This window comes from Protopterus annectens, chromosome 13.part0, assembly GCF_019279795.1.
Source record: "Protopterus annectens isolate FY-2018-M chromosome 13.part0, PAN1.0, whole genome shotgun sequence".
NCBI lineage: Eukaryota > Metazoa > Chordata > Ceratodontiformes > Protopteridae > Protopterus > Protopterus annectens.
The window spans coordinates 1,114,059,220-1,114,078,856 of NC_056747.1; the positions used below are offsets into that span (position 1 = coordinate 1,114,059,220).

The window sequence follows — 19,637 nt, forward strand, 5'->3', positions numbered from 1 at the left end:
CCAGAAAAACACATATTTTACAAGGAACAGACCAACTATATATATGTGTGTGTGTGTGTGTGTGTGTGTGTGTGTGTGCGCGCGCGCGCCTGTGCGTATATAAACACACACGCACATATTATGCACATATAAATATTATATTACATAACATATACTTGTAAGCCATTGAGATACATTATCCACAGAATCATAGCAATTTGTAACAGTGATGATGTACTTTAATGTGTCATTTTAGATATGCCTCTATCCCCAAAGTCATGTTTTTCTTTTTGGAACTTGTTGACAAATTGCTTTTTTCTCCCTCAAGAAAAGAGCAGACAGCCTTATAGCAGCAGTTCTTTAAATACTGTTTATAAAATAGTCTGGTGGTTGTGGAATGGGAAGGCTGAGAGCAGCTTTCATTAACTGCTCTTAATTAACTTAATTAGGAGCGGCCCCAGGGTAGCATGACAAGCACAGCCCTGCCGGCCAATCAGGAGGCCCTGTAGAGGGAGCCAATTGGCGTCGCCTGTCAGCCTGTGGCTGCATATGCGGGCTGAGCGGTTACAATTCGTTACATCTGGGTTGCGAACCCTGGGCAAAACAAGACTTGCAGTATCTACGCCAGCAAACTGAGTAGGTACCGAAAAGGGAGCACATTGGATCTCGGCGCGCCTTTGGCTCGATTACACATGGATCCTGACTGCAGGAACTGGCTTCGGCCACTACGGGGCTAGTCAGTTTGACTGCCTGACGGTTGCATTTAGGTTTCACGTACACGTTAGGCTTTTGATCTTCTGGATTCGATGATGACTATGAGCTCGATGGCTGAAGGTCTAGTGTCACCAGATGCATCCAAGTCAGCCTTCATGGAGTTTGCCCATGGTCACCCGTCCCTTCAGCAGCAACAACAGCTATCGCACCAGGGTCACTCCTATTCTACCATGCACAGCTTGCACTCGGGTGGTCACCCTCAACACCAAGAAGGAACCTTCCCATCAGGGGGCTCCTGCTCTTACGGCCGAACTCTGGGATACCCTTATTCGGCCGCTGCTGGCAGCGGCGCCCCACAAACGGGACACCCATTTTTGCCCTATCAGCACGGTGCCCATCATGGTCACAGTGGCCTGGGATCTCACAGCAGGCTGGAGGAACTTGGTGAGTCAAGTAAGGAATAGAAATATCATGTTTTCGTTTTATTATTTAGACTGAGATTATATATTTGTGTCAGTAATCCGTTTTGGCGGTGGTGTTGTGGGTTTTGCCCAAGTCTATGTGTGTTACTGGAGCTTGCGGGGTGGGTTTTGCCAAGTCCATGTGTGTTACTGGAGCTTGCGGGCTTCGCCATTGCATTTTCTTGAGCCCCCCAAGAAGCAAGCGATCGGCATTTCTTTTGGAGAAACTATATTTTCTCTTGCAGCAGGAAATGAAGGAGTAGTTTCATTTCTTCTTCCTTTTATTAAATGGCACTTCCCACAGGGACAAACTATGCCCTTATAGGCTTTGTATGCTTACGTAATGCTGCTGTAGCATTTAAAATCTCTGTTGTGTACTGCTCCAGCTAAAAATAGTACCTCAAGTTATAACTTTGTACAAAGCGCCTAATGCCGCAGTAATAAATCTTTACTGGTTTTACAGAGCTGGAGAAGAAAATAGAATTGCTGTTTGGTTAATTCATTTTCAGTTATAGGCATGTATACATGTGAGCTTTTTGACAATTTGATTTTGCAGTATTTGTATGATCTTAAAAATGTCTTGCACCTACACCTTAAAACAGGGTGAGAGGCTAAGATGCTTTAGGGTACTGCATGTCATCCCAGTCATTTTTTTTCTTTTTCAGAGCAAAATGACTCTGATGCCCATTGAGGTTTGACTTTGAAGGCAGTTATCTGTTTATCATCTTGATAAGCAAGAACGTTATTTATTTTATATGGTCATTGCATTTTATTTACTGGGTAGGTCCCAGGTGGTCAAATTCAATAGCATTAAAAGCAAAACATGCACTTTACATATTAATGTCATGCAGTATAAGTACATAGTTTACACCTAGTTTTGGACGTGTATATACATGAAGACATTTACATATTGAAAAAAATGTTCTTTATGGACTATATTAAAATTATGTCTGCGCACAAAAGGCAGACATCATTAGCTTTAAAAGTCAAACATGCACCTTACTTATTAATTTATATTAAATAGGGGCATTTCAAAACATTCAGTATAAGGACATATTTTACCCCTAGGGTGCGTGTGTGGGTGCACGAATGCATTTAAATATTGACAAAACAACCTTGTTAAAAGTATGCAGTATGGACGATACTAAAATAATTTGTGAGCACGTTTAGTGAAATCTGTGTCTTTTGTTTTGGACTCAGCTGTAACCGATGCACATTTACATATACTGGATTTTACACTGCGTCTTGTTAAGTTATATTTTAAATATTTAGCTTTGTGTTTTTTACGATGTAGTCAATACACACACACTGTCCACTCCAGACTGCTGGTTGGGGGGGGGGGGATTTAAAAGTTTAATTCCTACGTATCATGCAAATTGTAAACCAAATGTGGCCTAAAATAACTGCCTAAAAAGCAATGTCACCCACCCCAAAGAAAGTATTCTAAGCAGGTGTTTTTTTTTCTGTGGTTGCCTTCCTTGACGTGTGCAATTCAAACATTACTTGCATCACTGTTGACTTTTGTTATATGTTTTACTTGTTTTTTTTTTTTTTTTTTAATTTGATTTTGCAATATTTTTATGAGCATAAAAAAGTGCTGTTTACAAATGGAAATGTTGATTCGAAGAAAAAGGCACACACAAGGCCGTAGTCCACATGGCTGGGCAGTTTACATATCTACAGTTTATTTCCCAGTTTGGTTTAAGGTTTAATTTTGCATTTAACATAAATACATATGCATCACATTTATGTACAAACATTAATATTTCGTTATTACTAACTATTCGTTGTCCATCACCGAGTTTAAAGTGTCGATATGGGATCGATAATCTGGAATAACCAAATACCTTAATGATGAACAAATACACGAGTGTAGTTTCCCAAAATATGCCCTTTTAAGAATCAGTCTTTTTGTCTATAGCTATGTTTCTTCCAAAAGAGAGGGTGAGCTTAACCTGACTACGTGTTATAATTATACATCGGAGCCCCACAAGATCATATTTTAGTCTGTTTTTTTCCTTGTTTACTCCTTTCTTTTTCCTCTGTCTCTCGCTCACCCTTTGCACACCGATGATACGTTTTGTCTTTTTATTTATTGTGTGTGCCCAGTTTCTCTCTCTCTCTGTTTTTTCTTCCAATTCTGCATGAGCATTGGACACTCAGTGCTGATTGTGTTAATTTTACATATTAGCGTTGTTCTGTGTTGCTGTGCAATACTTTGAATATTGTACCAGTGCCATTGTTGTTTAATGGCTGTTTGTAAGACCTCATAAAAATGCTGATTTAATTGTCTGTAACGCATACTTCTGTTTTACTTCTGCATTACACCTAGAGGCTTTTTGACTTTCCACCGTCTTTATTTCATGTGTTCTACACTGATGTACGAATTCTTTAATTTTCTCTATGTAATTTTGTTTAATATTTGCGTTATCTTATTTCTTAATAAAATTGCTGATTACTCCTTCTGCACTATATCACACTGCGGTGCTGCCACATGTATTTGGTGTACCACTGGGTAACTTGTAGTTCCCACAGCTGCACTGTCTTCTGAAGTGTATTATTTATGCCTTGTCCATGGGCTGAGCGCATAGCTCTCGTCTTCTAGGCTCAACAATTATGGACAGAACTACAAATAATATATGAATGTGTGCGTTGGGGGGACAAGGCACAAAATCAGGGGCGATTTCTAAGTGTACCTTAAATGACTTAGACAGTTAATAACCGTATTTTTGCCTTAACATGCATTTTCTGAACAGTAAAATAAGTGAAACTCTAATATCTGGCATTATTGACTTTGCCAGGAAAATCTAAATTTTTCGAGGGACGGGGGATGGTGAATCAAACGATTTATGAAAGACAGGGAAAATATGGAACACGCACGGACATCTTACAAAGTTTTAGAAAATGGAGTGGTGGGCTGTCGGATTTACTAACAAAGCGTGGGGGGGGGGGGGACATACCGGAGACAAAGCCTGTCAGTGAGTAGTGAGGGAAATAGAAATCCACCTGTATGTTCAAAGTGGGGAAATGTTATGATTGTTCAGACGCTCACCTACGAGTCTCTGTCAACTTTCTGGAGTGCGTTTCCCTTGTTTATTTCCCCGTTAACAGTTTTCTTGCAAAATTAATCATTTAATCCTTTTAAAAAGATCGATACTCCGACCCACTTCTGTTTACCCGAGGTGTCATTGTAAAGTGTTACGTTCATAAGCTTAATTGTCTGGATCCAAGCAGGGCACTCAGGTGGGAAGCACAGCTGTAGGGTGCATTTCACCACGGACGTTTTCTTCAGCATTTTGTTAGCAAAGATAAATAAACATGGCAAAGATGTCCCCAAAAAGCTAGCGCGTTGTTTTAGACGGATTAGCACCTGGCAGGTAAACAGGAGATATTTAGGTTACTTTTTGTGCAGTCACAATAGCTGCTAAAGCTGCGCAAAACGTTGTATGTAGCCAACGTTGTGCACTTAACGTCTTCATCCTTACTACAATGTTTATTAAAACCCGAGATAAAAACCGGTCAATGTCCTTTAGTCGTTTAAAATTAACGAATACGTGCATGTTCACACAAACAACTATTCCACACAAAACTCAGGGTAGAAAGGGGTCTTGGTGTCAGAGGCGTAAGTTCGTTATTAACGGCTGTTGTTGGTAATATCAATATGATGTTACCACTCCTTTACTTACATCCCCAAAGTCCCAACATGTAAGTTCACTTACGAGAATATGTGTTGTATAATAAAATAAAAATCGACCATTAACACTTACGTAACAACAAACATAATGAAGATCGATGTGTTCGGTATACAATTCAATATGAATGTTTTTTTTTTGTTTACTGTTTGTGAGCGGTTCAGATATTTTTAGGGTTGTCCATAAAGTTTTCCGCATATGGTTTGATTTTGTAATTCAATCAATGTAAGGCCATAGAATGATCAGTGGAAGACCACAAGTCTACATGTTTATAGCCAATAAAAGCGGTTTCAGTTATGAATTTATTTTACAATGTAGTTAGTTCATACCTCTCAATCTGTTAGCCCAGGAAATATGGACAAAGCCTAAAATAATGGGGGGACAAAGACCCAAAAATAGGAACATATTTTAAATATTGCTCTTTTAAAGTTTGAAAGGTTCTTAGAACAACAGGATTTGTGTTATCATGCATTTTCTGAAGGATATGAAGTCTGAAACGTAAATGTATGTCATTATTTATTTCAATCCTCAGTGCCAAAAAAGCACACATTTTATAATGAGCAGATCTTAAAATATGAAGCAAAAATCTTGGCATTTTGCGAAAATCTGGACAATTCAGAGGTACGATAGTGTCACTAGGATGAAATTCTAGGCCATTTGTGTTTAGTGTCTAAAGCAGCAAGAGGTATTGATTAGGGAAATTGTCCCTTTCATTTCTTATAGCTCTCAACCTTTCGTCTCCAAAATGTGGTACTCCGCCTGTCATAATGTTGAACAGATGGTCAAAATGTGGGACAGATGGACAAAATGTGGAACACTACCTGTCATAATGTGGAACAAATGGACAAAATGTGGAACACTTACTAACAGCTTATTAACAGCTTCAAGTAGGAAGCTCGTAGTGTGGTTAAAATGTACTATGTTACACGTATAAACATTATTTTAATAACTTAATATGATTCAGTATTAATTACAATGGATATCACAAAAATGTATCAGAGACATGCCTTTCCAGTGTGAAATTACGAGTAACATGGACTTTAAGAGTCCAAAGGAGGAACGTTCCTCATCCTCATAATGGGATACACCTGATAGGTATGCATAGCAGGTGTTTGTGTGAGAGGAAAGTTAGACACTTACACGGGAAAATGGAACTTAAATTAAACCGCTTGCTTTGTTTGGAGTTGTGCATACTAACATAATATGAGCATTTGTAGTGTATTACAGAATTTAATAAAAAAGGTCAAAAAGAGGAAAAAACATGCAAGGTTGGCAGTTTGTAAGACGTTTGCTGGAAATTTTAAATGTCTGAGAATGCTTGTGCAGGACACCTCTCAATATTTGCTCATTCTCTTATATATTAATAACTGTCTAATGTCTTATAACAGTGGATCTTTTTGTACTGTTTCTATACGGTTTATTTTGTATATTAATAACTGTGTAATATTTTATAACTGTGGAGCTTTTGTCCCCGGGCCTCCACTGAAAATGGGTTCCTGACCCAGTGTACTTTCAGGGTCAACAAATGTCAAATCAATAAATAAATAAATAAAATCAAAAAGTGCGGATGGTTTTGAAAGTTAATACTGAAAAACGAATATTTTGACTGTTTTCTAAACGTTTTCTTACAAGAAAGATATGTAGTCCTTTGTACAAGTAAAATTGAATTTTAAAAAGAGCTAGTTTACATCAGTCTCAGCTGTCCTTGTAATAAATAATAAATATTGTACTCTACCAATAATAAACCCTGTGACTTTGAAACAAAATAGAGGACTACCCTAACGAAATAATTCCAGATTACACAGTAAGTGTTTTCCATGCTTCGGAAATGCAGAACAAAACCACTCTGGTTTGGGCATTTAAGTGGACGTTTGAAGTGTCCTTGATTTGGGACGTTTATCTCTGATAATGCTTAGCTTTTTCTTGATCCCTGAGTAGCAGTAAAAGAGTACAACAAGGCTCTTTAGACCAGGGTGCCTTAACTCAAATGTTTTGTCATTTGGTGCTTTAAAAACCCTGTAAATATATTGCATTCACTTCAAATGTGTGCCAAAATGTAATATAAAGTACGTTTCTTTGTAGGAAAAGCTGGGCATGTAGGTGGGCTTATGAAGTGATTTATATTTTGTTGCTTAAAATTATTTATGAATGATGCTCGTCTTCAATAACTTATTTTTTATCGTACAGTGATACCTTAAACCACGCACATGCAATCTCATCTTTATTCATACCAGACAAGCACTTATGTGACCACTGGACTGAACGTAAACAATAAAACAGTTTTACAATGGCTCATTATTAACAATATGCGATCTTCCAGGATCCCTGTATTTCTAATATTTTCAATTAAACAGTAACACCGGCAAGAAGGCCGTCTCCGTAGCAATATTTCATTCTGACGGGGTTCTATGCTCATTTATAACTAAACAACTTGCCATAAAAATTACAAGTACATGTTTCCTTCTAGATTTTTTTACTGGGGTTTACAAATCAGCTTTGCATCTGGGATATGGTATTCTCAGGTAATAATACTGCATTTATGTTGCATCAACTAACTTTCCCCACATAAAAACAAGTGACATTTCCAACTATTTTAGCTGTACAAAAAAGTATGTATTATTAGGTAGTAACTTAATGACTACATTAACTGCATTGAAATTCCTACCATATTAACAACAGAAAACAGCAATCAAAGCAGGGCTGATTTTTTCTAAAGTTCCCATTTCTGTACTGCGGTGGAGTTCCAGCTACCATATACAGTATTTCATAAGTTCTCCTATAACAATATGTGTGTGTGTGTGTACATATATATATTATATATATATATATATATATATATATATATATATATATATATATATATATATATAGTCATTGTTATACTCGGTTTTGGCTCATAGGTGTTTACTAGGCTAACGACCACAGGGGTCTTTTTAAGCTTAGCCATACGCCCCCAAATCTCTGACAAGTTTCTTATTCACAATGTGTTATAAAATTATACACCTGGGTACTCGGAATGCTGCTGTAGAGCTCTCTTTTAAAGTCTCATGTATTCTGCTAACTCAAATTGTGAGAACTATTGTCTTCCATTGTGTGCATATATAACTATCTCGCCTGTTTAAAATATTTCTTTCCATCAGTATTGTGATAAAGTAGATGGCAACAAATGTTAAGGAAATCCTAGGGTCTGTTGTACAAGAATAAAATAAAAACACTCGTACAAGAATAAAATAAAAACACAAAACACGATTTAGCTTCTAACATGAAGAAATTAGCAAACCTCTCAAGTGTACCTTGTTATGAAGAATGTTCCTCATTTGGGGTCTTAAAAGTTCATGTTCCTCGAAGTTCCACATTGAAAGGGTTTGTCACACATTCAGTGTTAGGAAATTTTTAACTGATATCCATAGTAAATACAAACTAATCATATTACTTCATTAAAAGATCTTTTTATAAGCAAAACCAGCATATTTTAAATATCCTGTCATTCCTAGTCGAAGTTGTTAGCAAGCCATTAGTATGTGTTCCACATTTTGCCCATTTGTTCCACATTTCTAGGGCTAGTGTTCGTCATTTTTGGAGATGGAAGGTTGAGAGCAATGTTAGCAATCCGGAAACCAAGAAATGTGTGTGTGTGTGTGTGTGTGTGTGTGTGTGTGTGTACACATTATATAAGCGTTATATAAACACATCGATAAACGGTAAACATCACACCAAAGTACAGGCGCAAGAAGGTGATAGTGGTAAAGATGGTTGACAATTTGCATTATTACCCCAATTTTCATACAATATATACAACTGATGTTCCTGGAAGCGTAACTTGACAGTCTAGCGAAGTGGTGGCCACATACGGTGTCTATTTTATTAGGTAGGGTGCCGACATTATTAAGTATTTTTAATATATAGTAGACAAGTCGTGATCTGCAGCCAGGCTTTGCTTGGGTGTTTTTAGGATTGCGCCCAGATCACTATTCGTGTAGCCCTTGACCATTATTATGAATGAAACCATGCTACAGAAGTTTTAAGTGCAGCGTTTTGCCTTCTTTCACCTCTGAACTCACTAGTGAATAAAAATGGTTCAAAGTGAGACAGCTAAACATCTTGGACTGTGTGTGATTATTATGTTACTTGCTACGTAAGTTTGCTTATTTTTATTTATTCACTTTCTTGCTAACCGCGTTAGTGACATGTCCCTTCTCAGACCCCTTGCAGTCAGGTCCCCGGACATGAGTACAACAGTAAATACAACAAATACAGCAGACACAGAATTGTATGTAGCCGTACGTTAGTACTGTATATGTAAATGTGTGTGCCTGCGTGTGTGTTTGTGTGCATGCCTAAGAGAAACCCCACACACACTTAAGGAGCTCATACAGATCTCAACACAACCAGTGGCCAATGTATGGTTCTCAAACTATCTGATCTAGCGTCAGGGACAAAGCCAACATAAATAAATAATGTGGGAAAAAGGCCCGCAATTAGGGACATCTTTAAAATATTGCTCTAATTCATCTAGAAAGTTAATAAATTCGGTTTTACAGCAACAGGCATACTCTGAAACACCAGATATGTAAAATGTTTAAGTTCTGATTAATTTTGATAATAGTGACTGAGTGGTTTGCCAGAAAATAACAATTTTAGAAGGGATAGGAAAAAATGAGACAAACTGGGGGACATTATGAAAAATTAGAGATAGCTGATAGTAGCTGTGAAGCAGAGATCTTGCCATTAGATCACTGTTCTATGCTGGGTAAATAGCTGTCTAGTAGGATAATTTTAACTAGATGGTGCCTGTTTTAATTCATGATTAGGATATCTAACCTTAGCAAAAGGAGATATATCTGAGGAATGGGGTGAGACCAAAGCAGCTTAATGTACAAACCTGAAATTTCTGGTTAACCCTCTAGCCCATCACTTAACACATTAACTACACCCAGGGTAGATATGAACAGTGTATAAGCAGTGATAAACTGTCTGTATCAGTAAAACCCGTTTTTCTGTCTTTTCTTTGTTTAAGATCAAACTAAAAGCACAATAATAGAAAATGGTGAGATTCGGATAAACGGTAAAGGAAAGAAAATCCGGAAACCACGGACCATCTACTCCAGTGTTCAGCTACAAGCCTTGAACCAGAGGTTCCAGCAGACCCAGTACTTGGCCCTGCCAGAGAGAGCAGAGCTGGCAGCTCACCTGGGGCTCACACAGACACAGGTAAGTAAGAAACGGATCCACTGACACATCTTGCACAACTGAAAGGTAGAAATGGGAGCTGTTTCATCTTTCTGTGTTTCACTCAAAATGTCTTGTCACTGCCTCACCCTGACAGTTCTAGTAACACTTTAAATTGTACCGTTTTCTAAGCTATTTGTAATTTATCTAATAGGGTAAATTGGTTATGTGTGGATCTTTTTCAACCATGATCTGGGTCACAGGGGCAGCTGTAAATATAACACTGATATAGGCAGTTTAGTGTAACCAGTTTAACAGGCATGATTCAGGAAGTGGGAGGAAACTATAATACCCCGAGAAAAACTATGCAGACATTAGGAAAACAGGCATATTCCACAGGATTAAACCCCCAGATGCTGGATCTATGAGTCAAATACCTGATCTGGATCTCAGTGAGCCTTGCTGCTATCATAATTCTCCAGTACAAGTCGGGAAAAGTCTGTTATATTAAGCAGCTGCAAGTTTAATATGCATAAAGGTGTACAGCACATGGGAAGAGAAAGTCTGCAGGGGGATCCTCACAGAGGCATCCAGTGTTACTGGGACCATGAGCACATATGGTTACACATTAACAAATCAAGAACATACATGTAACAATTACCAGTGTACAGAACAGGAGGACTACCTAAGTACAGAAAAGCAATGCTGCACAACAACATCTGCATACAAAGGTTACAGGCAGACCATTTCCAAAACAAATACATTTTGCATATATAATACAATGATTTATACTCTAGACTCAATGCTTTTAAGATGGAATCAGACACGCAAAAGTAAATACACAGCTGGAGAGGGATCACGGACTATGATTAAACTGACAGAGTGAATAATCTGCAGTGATATTTCTGTAGGACACTTGGCAAAACAACCCAGGTATAGGTAAATGTCAAGCTATACATTCTGCAGGTGGGATTCACTCAAGCATATGTAGTTATTAATGTATAAGTACATATTTATGTAATGGTAAAGATATTTGTTATGAAAGTCCACCAGACAAGCATTCAGGCAGACAAATCTTTCATCACAAACAAGTAAGGTTAACCAAAATGTATGCTGAACAGTCAAAAAAACACAGCTAAGAAATTTGGCAAACAGGAAAAACAGTACTTCACTGCAAAAATGTGAAGTGACTACTAAGCAGCTTTAAGGGATGCTATGAGAAATAGAAAAATGTACTAGTTAAGAAAATGTAGGTATTCACTGATCTGCAGGTCTTTACGTAAAGGCCAATGACAAGTTATAGCAATCACCTAAAAAGGTCAATATGCTTTATAGACTGGATTACACGGGTACTTTATTTGTGATGTATGCAACAGCTGTTAAGCTCTTTGCATCTAAAATACCATTTTACAGTAGCAATTGAGGGACAAAACAGCATGAAATTAATAGGTGTTCTAAATGTGTAACTTGTGTATTTTCTGCTATTCTCATGTGTGCTGTTTCTTTCCAAACACCTTTCTTTTTTGTCTATTTATCCAGTTTGTATAACTTTTGTAAAGCTTTCCTTCACAGGTTCCTGATGCAAAAAAGCATGTAAGCATAATTAATTATTTGTTTGTCATGATGATACTAAATGTATTATTTGATTCTTAATAACACAGTATACTGTACAGTATGACCACTTCACATTAGCATGAAAAGGAACTTTCCAGACTTTGGAACTTATCCCACAAGTTAAAATTAATAGCAATCTATGATGTTAAGTAGTGCAGGTCTACGAACAGGACAGAGCACAATCCTATGATATTTTAAGGTATAACAAACAAGGGAGCTTTTTTCATCCTTCATTTCGTAGGTATCTTTTACTAAGACATAACCTATTACATCCTCTTAGCAGTAAATGTTAGTGTGTCTGCTACTCTCAGGCCATCCACTGATTTAGTATACCTCTCAACTGTCCAGATTTTTGTCTCATATGTTTGTCTCTTACTCATAATATTTCTGTTTTTTTCTGGCAAAGCATTAAGGATTAAAGTCACTGAGTTATGACAAATGTTAGAGTTTCAAACTTTATATATTTTAGAAAATGCATGCTAGTGCAAATCCTGTTATTCTGCCAACTTTCAAAGTTTGAGTAATTTTTAAAATCTGTCCCTGTTTTGGGGCCTTTGTTCACTTAAAATGTTGGTTTTGTTCACTTTTCTTGAGCTAAGACATTGAGAGGCATGAGTCCAAGCAGCCCTGTGCTTTTTAAGGCAGTGACTCAGGTTACTGTGGCCTTGTGGCACAGAAGAATGTGGTTGGAAAGGTGGTCAACTACTGCAGGTGAAAGTTGTGGTGCAGTCTTATCTTTTATTCCATGGATCTACTTCAGCCATGATGTTAGATGTATGTAGATATTTGAAATAAGACATGCAGTCACTTCAACATGCTGGTCACTAGAAAGCCACACTGCCTCATTTTACATGTGACTGCAGTTCTTCACTCCATTAACTTCTGCCATAGGAAAGTATCACCCAAAAAAAAAAAAATCGCATACCCACCACTGAGATAGAAGAATAGTCAACTAGCTGCCCAGTGGCATCTCAGTGGTCAAGTCTTTGGTGCCTAGTATGCTTGTATGTCCCTGGATTACTGGTGATATATGCCATTCCCAATGGACTCGTATCTTCATCTTTTCAAATAGCCTATGTCCTGGTTATCCCATATTGGGCTGATGGGTCCAGTATTTGCCATTACCTTAGCTATACTTGGGTGACATGTACTGCACACATATGAGTAGCTGCTGAGTACATTTACTGTATCATTTCTAGATGTAATAACTTCTTTTACATTTTGTTTATCAAAAGAAAAAAGGAAAACAGACTGACGTTTTGAATAGGCTAAAGTGGGCAAACAGTAAAACATACAAGACATGGTACAAAACTCTTTGCCTGATCACTGGTAGGATTTACCAAAATGTATAATATGCAGTAAGTGTCTATGTAGCAGGTACAGGGGAGGGCTTGCATACACAGAGATAAGTATATATCCACATGGCAAAATGTACTGGCAGTCTGTGGGTAATGAATATCCAGGCATATAAAGGAATATGTAAGCAGTAAAACATGACGTAGAAATTATCTGAGCCAATCAGGAGATTTTTGTTAGGCATGAGACCAGAGGATGAATGCCGTACGTTTCTGTGCTCAGAAAGTGTTTAGTACACCGTCTTACTGCTTTTTTAAAATAGGTCAAGGATAAAAAGAACATGAAGTGGAAATACTGACATACTGGAAAAAATGTTACATATACGAAATTTCATTTGTTGACTGTCAGGATATTGCACTATAGTAATCACATTGGTAAAATGAAAAGTGAATTTTCTTAATGTCTAATTCTGTTTCATCTCATACTGTTGTAGGTCATAATACCCATGTCTATTCCCCATGAAGTACTTAAGCAAAAAAGTCAGCATAATTACACTACTCTGCCATGTTATTAAATAATGTAGCCTGTTATGCCACAAATTTAATATAATTAGAGCACCATGTTAATAATATTGTCTGCTGTATCATTACAATTTCCTGTTTGAGCAGTGTGATAAGGTAGCTACCAAAATCAGGACTATCACACCATGTAGACACAGATTTACTATGCCGTACAACAACCACATAAAAAAAATTCATATAATATAGTGGATTATATTATTCTATATTAACTTCTTTACTTAAATCTTTAAAGTGCTTTGATTAATTGTTTTGATATCAGCAATAATTGCAGTGTTTCTGCTAATTTATTAATTCCTACAGAAAACCCGGACATCTTGTTATCTGCATGAGTATGTATTCACCATGTGATGTGAAAGGTTTTACATGTGTGGAGAAATCTAATAAACTATTTTCTTTGATTATTAACAATCAGTCACCTTATAGAAGTAAAACATGTCTTATCACATACATCATTAAGTATTGCTGTCTGTGAAATAATATATATATTATATCATGCCAGGAGTTAACACACACATTTGGTGAATCAGTGCCTCAGAAAGGATGTCTATCATGGGGAGCTAATACTGCATAACTTGCGGTGAGTTAAACACTTACCTGGCTTAAATCTTGGATTACTTTTTATATAAGGAAACCGTGTTATATCTTACAAGATCCACACCCCCCCACAGACATGCACAAATGTTACCACTTGTTATAGGTTCATGGGTAGGTACTAGGCTATTGGCCCTAGGGCCTATAGAAGCCTAGCCAAAAAGGTACCCTGGCTTTCGCCACCCAAGAAAATTATTTTCCTGTCCCCCTGTCAAACAAAGCCACAGAGGTGATCCCTAGGGTGAATTTCCTATTTCCCATCCAATCATCAAGATTTTTCTTGAAGAGTGCTAATGAGGAGCTTTGTTTGATATGGATAGGTAGTTTGTTCCAGAGTATGGGAAGTCTCTGGGACAAGAATCTTTCCCTCCAGCATGTTCTGTTTGTTGCGGTGATAAGGTTTAGGTCCCTATAGCATGTAGCTCAGAGGGATTGGGATTTCTTTAAGTGGAGCATGTCCAACAGCTCTGGGTTTGACATAGCCTTGTATGTTAGGCAGAGATCGCCTCTGAGTAGGCAATATGCGATGGAGTAAAGCTGGAGTTTTTTGAGACGGTCTGCGTAGGTCATCTGTTTGAGGCCGGTAATCCTCTTTGTGAGATATTTCTGCTTTCTTTCCAGTTGTTATAGATGTCTTGTGAGGTACATACCAAAAGGGATGTTGTACTCTATAATGGGTCTAATGAGTGACGAGTAGAGGGGAATAATGACTTCTTTTTTCCTGGATGAGAAACCTTTTGTGATGAGGTGTGCCACATAGAAGGATTTCCTGTCTACTGTGGCGATGTGATTATCAAAGAAGAGACTACTGTCCACCTATGTTCCAAGGTCTCTTATCACACTTTCGATGTTAAGTAGACTACCACCTATGTGGTAGCTCATGGGTGCAGAGTTTTTACCAAAGGGGATGACAGTGCACCTTTTTGGCATTGAGCTTGAGGACATGGCTTTGACACCAGGCATCTGTCTCAATGAGGCCCTTTTGTAGGATGTCCACATCATTAGGAGTTTCAGTTATGGCTCCTAGTTTTCAGTCATCTGTGAACTTCATTAGCCAAAGACCTTCTGTGTTAGCCTGTACTTCAGAAAAGTAGATACCAAACAGGAGAGGACCCAGGACTGAACCCTGTGGTACTCCACTTGTCACTGGTCTGAAGTCAGATTTGGAGTCTGCTTCTTTCACAGTGTGGGTTCTGTCAGTGAGCCAGATGGCAATCCATCTTGTGACATAGGGATTTATACCTAGTTTAGTGAGTTTATCTATAATTCTAGAGTGGGGGATGGTGTCAAAAGCCTTGGCAAGATTTAGATAGGCTGTGTGAACTACCTTACCCTTGTCTACGGCTTTGGTGACTGCTTCAAGGAAGTCTATCAGGTTTAGGAGACAGGATCTGCCTTTTACAAACCCGAACTGGGTGGGGTCTAGAGCTTGGAGATTACCAATGTCTTTGTTTATAAGTTCCATGATAATACGTTCCATGGCCTTGCAGACCAAGCTCGTTAGGCTAATGGGGCGGTAGTTCCCAGGGTCCATGGTGGCTCTCCCTTTGTGGAGTGGGATAACCATCACTGTGCGCCATTCAGTGGGCACAGAGCCTGAGGTGAGACCATGATTGAACATGGTGCTTTGGTGGGGTGCCAGTTCATTCTGTAGTTTGTGTAGAACACAGCCTGGGATGTTGTCAGGTCCCATGGATGCTGTGTTCTTGGCTTTGGAGAGTGTGGTTTTTACCTGTGCAGCCGAGATTACAGGAACTTTGCATTCTTCTGGTATAGAGATGGGCCCTTTAGGGGTGAGAGGGGGGTAAAGTTAGCACTGAACCTATCTGCCAGGATGTTGGCAATATCAGTTGGTTCTGTATATTTAGTGCCATTGTGCAGATTTGAGTGTTGCCATTGAGATTCTTGACATAGCTATAGAATGCTTTGTGGTTGTCTTTAGAATCAGTGGAATTTTGTTTTCGTAACTAGCTTTGGAGGAATTTATGAGGGATCTCAGCTTCTTACTGAGGCTGACTAGGGAGTTCCTCCAATCATGGGATTTTACTCTTTTTTGCAACAGTTTCTTTCTTCTGTTGTAGAGTTTGTTTATGGCAGGGGAGCACCAGATTTGCTTCCTTTTTTTGGAGAATAGCATCTTGGTTCTGTTAGGGATAGCACAATACATGCACTCGTGTAAGTGCTTATAAAGTGCATTTGTGCAGGATTCAGCAGTCTTACCTCTATTGTCCATCTGCATGGGTGTCGTGACGTTTGCCACTTAAGTCTTAAGAAGCGTGAAGTTGGCTTTGGAAACATTTTTTATAGTGGTTTCCCTAATGGGGGCTGGGGGCGGGATGTGGATGTCTAGGGTGATTAGCTTGTGGTCGGATCTGATCAACGAGGAATTGACCTCTGATGTGGAACACCGGTCACCCATGTTGGTAATGACCAGGTCTAGGATACTGCTGCCCCTGGTGGGGTGTGGATAAGTTGATCTAAGGCACTGGAATTTATGAATTCCAGAAAATGTTGAGCAAAAGAGTTGGTACATGAGTAGTTTTCAAAGTTAATGGTGGGTTAGTTGAAATCGCCCGTTATTAGGGTGTTGGGTTGTTCCCTAATATTTTCCAGTGTATCAAGAAATGAGGAGTGGGAATCCTGGGGCATGGTGGGGGATCTGTAGCAAGTTACAATTTGGATTGCGGTCTTGCCCAGAGTTAGTTGCACTTGGATAATCTCGGATGCATTAGGACAGTATGGAAGATGTTCAGTTACATGTATTTCAGCACTTGGATGGCTTGAAAATCTAGAGTACTTGATAATAGTTTTCAGTCTTACTCACAAACACTGGCTAATCTACAATGTATCTACTGTACCTGTGTACTATGTATGTATTCTACCTATGTTCCAAATTTCAGCTGTACACCACAAATCTATTAATTGTCTTTATTTTTAAAATTAATATATTTTTGTTTGTTCTCTCCACTGTAACTGTTTATGTGCCACATACCACTGTAAAAACATGTCTCTTGTAATTTGTGTGTACAGTGATCATGTCTAAATAACTAAATGTGTCTATAATTTTTCTTTGTGGAGTTTTTCTCCCTGGGCCTCTGCTGAAAAATGGCCTTTTTAGCTCAGTCAAACACCTCCGGTTAACAAATGTAAAATAAAATAAATAAAATATCGTTAATAGTCCTTATCCTTAGATAGACGAGTTAATTAATCACTGTATGCTATGAAAAAGAACATTTCTATTTTGTGTACCATTTGCTATTCAAGCCATCCAAGTGCTGAAATACATGTAACTGAACACCCTCCATACTCAAACACCGTGAAGCTAAAAACTATCCAGAACTAAATAAAACTATTTTTGGCATAGTATTATACTGTTATTAAGGGTGATTTGTAGAGTTCCCTCCTGGCCACTGTGTAAGATTCTAGTAAGGGTTAGACTAATGTAGACCTTCTGATTGGAACTCTATTAAACTTCCTATTGGAACCACATGACCCGAGTGTGAGCTCAAGCCATTTTACTGTCTGTTGCCATTTTTCTGTGGAAGCACATTTTGCATTTTTAATTATTTAAAAAGTTGCAGTAAATATATTGTTTCTCCAGCCAAAATTATAGTCATACAGGCTATACTCCAGAAGGACTTTTAGCCTTAGGATTATTATTAGTCTCTCATAACTCACACCGAATAGCTAGTAAATGATATGGAAACAGCCCCTGACCTCTCACATGACACAGGAAAAAAAATCAAAAGAGGCAATTTGTAATGACATTGAGCAGTGTATTTGTGACAGGAAGGTAAAACACTAAAGTTACCTCAACTGTTGCTAAAGAAAGTAACAGAAAAGATTCATATCTACCGCTCTGAATGCTGCAGCCTTAGAGACAGTTACTGGAAGTAGGTTTAATACTACTCTACATATGTTTCCAGACCTAAATGATAGCTTAAGTACACTTTTCTTTATTTTACATTTTTAGTTGCTGTGTAGCATATGGTTGTCAGTGTAGTTCACTGGATCATAGCTAGCCTAAAAAAAAACTGTTGCACTCACGTCAGCAGTTCCCACTCTCTTTGTTTTTGGCCAACACTGACTTGCTTAATTTCTGATGTTTATAATCCTCATTTCAATGGATTGTTACTCTATTTAACCAGATGGTATGTTTTGCATTTTAGAAAAACAACATTTTGATGTAATAATATTAATGGCAGTGGGATGATGGTAAAAGGAGTAATTTACTCTCTCCTGACCAAAGAATTCCAGCATCAGACCTGATACCTGGAAGTAAGACCTCTGATAACCCCCATTCTTTACATGGACTGTAGCTGTAGTGTATGTTACAACATGAATGACTTAGCCAGTGTGATGATGTATGCACTATGCTGACCTAGTAAACATAATTGTAAATATAATGATTATGGCACACATGCATGCTCTTTAATTCCTCTCCAAACCTACACTTTATAGCTTAACATCTGCATGTCCAGAACAGGTAGGAATTATGAACGGTTGAAGTTTACATGCTGCACAAAATGTGGGTAGGAACCACCAGTAAAAAGTTACAGCAATATGTCATCTTATGTCACGCACCTTCAGACTGATACATACCTCTGATTGTGTCAAACAGGCACACCTGCTGAATGTAACAAGTCAGTTCACATACCAAACTTGTTACCTTGCCATACTGATCCACTCTGGCTTCACCACACCCTCTCATCCAACACCTAGTCACACTTGTCAACACCCTGGACAGATGAAAACTACTAAGCAACTCCCTACATTGTTTATTTTTATAGGAACTCTCAGATCCAGACTCTTGTGTATTTTGATTCTCTTAAGCATCAAGACATTTCTCCTGCTGTCCTGACAGCTAAAGATGTCACTTCAAATAACAACTTCTGCCATATTTTTTTTCTATTCTTACAAATTCTGCTTGTCCTGACCTTATTCTGTTCCTATTGTATATTTGCTTCTACCTTAATTTGTGGCCCCTATCCCTCCATCCAATCAACTTTCATCCCAAAACGTATGCCATCACTTCCTTCTCCCAATTTTTACCTGGCGTTCCTCTCTCTCCCTGTCTCCTTCTCTCTCTTTTGCAAGCACTCTGTTGCTTTCTCTCTCTCTCTCTCTCTCCCTCTCTCTCTCTCTCTCTCTCTCTCTCTCTCTCTCTCTCTCTCTCTCGCCACCATTGTGTTTACTAATTACCACCTGCGCTCTTCTTCCTTTTCCTTGTTATAGTCCCTTGACAGATGATCCTTGGAGCATTCTCTCCTGCCTTCCTATTTTAATTTGCTTTACTCTCTTCTGAGTTGTAGGCTGTAAGTCTGAAGACTACTTCCATGGACTTGTTTTTCATTGCAAAATAGCTGTCTGTACACTCAACATTTTCTGGGTGGGGAAACAAAACCCTTGTATTCCCCATGCATGGGGGCTTTCTGCCTTTACTCCTATTTTATATGTTTCCACTCTATATAGCCACATTACTTAATTGTCTGTTTAAGTTTAAAAATTAAATTCAAAGGCCTGTTCTTTGAAAAAAAAAA

At 38.2% G+C, this 19,637-nt stretch overlaps 1 protein-coding gene across 2 annotated transcripts in view; it reads left to right on the top strand.

Annotated features, from left to right (window-relative positions):
• The first annotated feature begins 521 nt into the window (after positions 1-521).
• The window catches only part of LOC122788136 (homeobox protein DLX-6-like), a 60,942-nt gene continuing 41,826 nt past the window's right edge, over positions 522-19,637 (top strand). Inside the window, exons 1-2 of one of the 2 annotated variants that reach the window (XM_044055080.1) lie at positions 522-1,146; positions 9,864-10,057. In XM_044055080.1, the coding sequence (XP_043911015.1) occupies positions 786-1,146; positions 9,864-10,057 (555 nt within the window). In that variant the 5' untranslated portion in view covers positions 522-785. The remainder of the gene's footprint in view (positions 1,147-9,863; positions 10,058-19,637) is intronic. The other variant, XM_044055081.1, reaches the window with a different exon arrangement.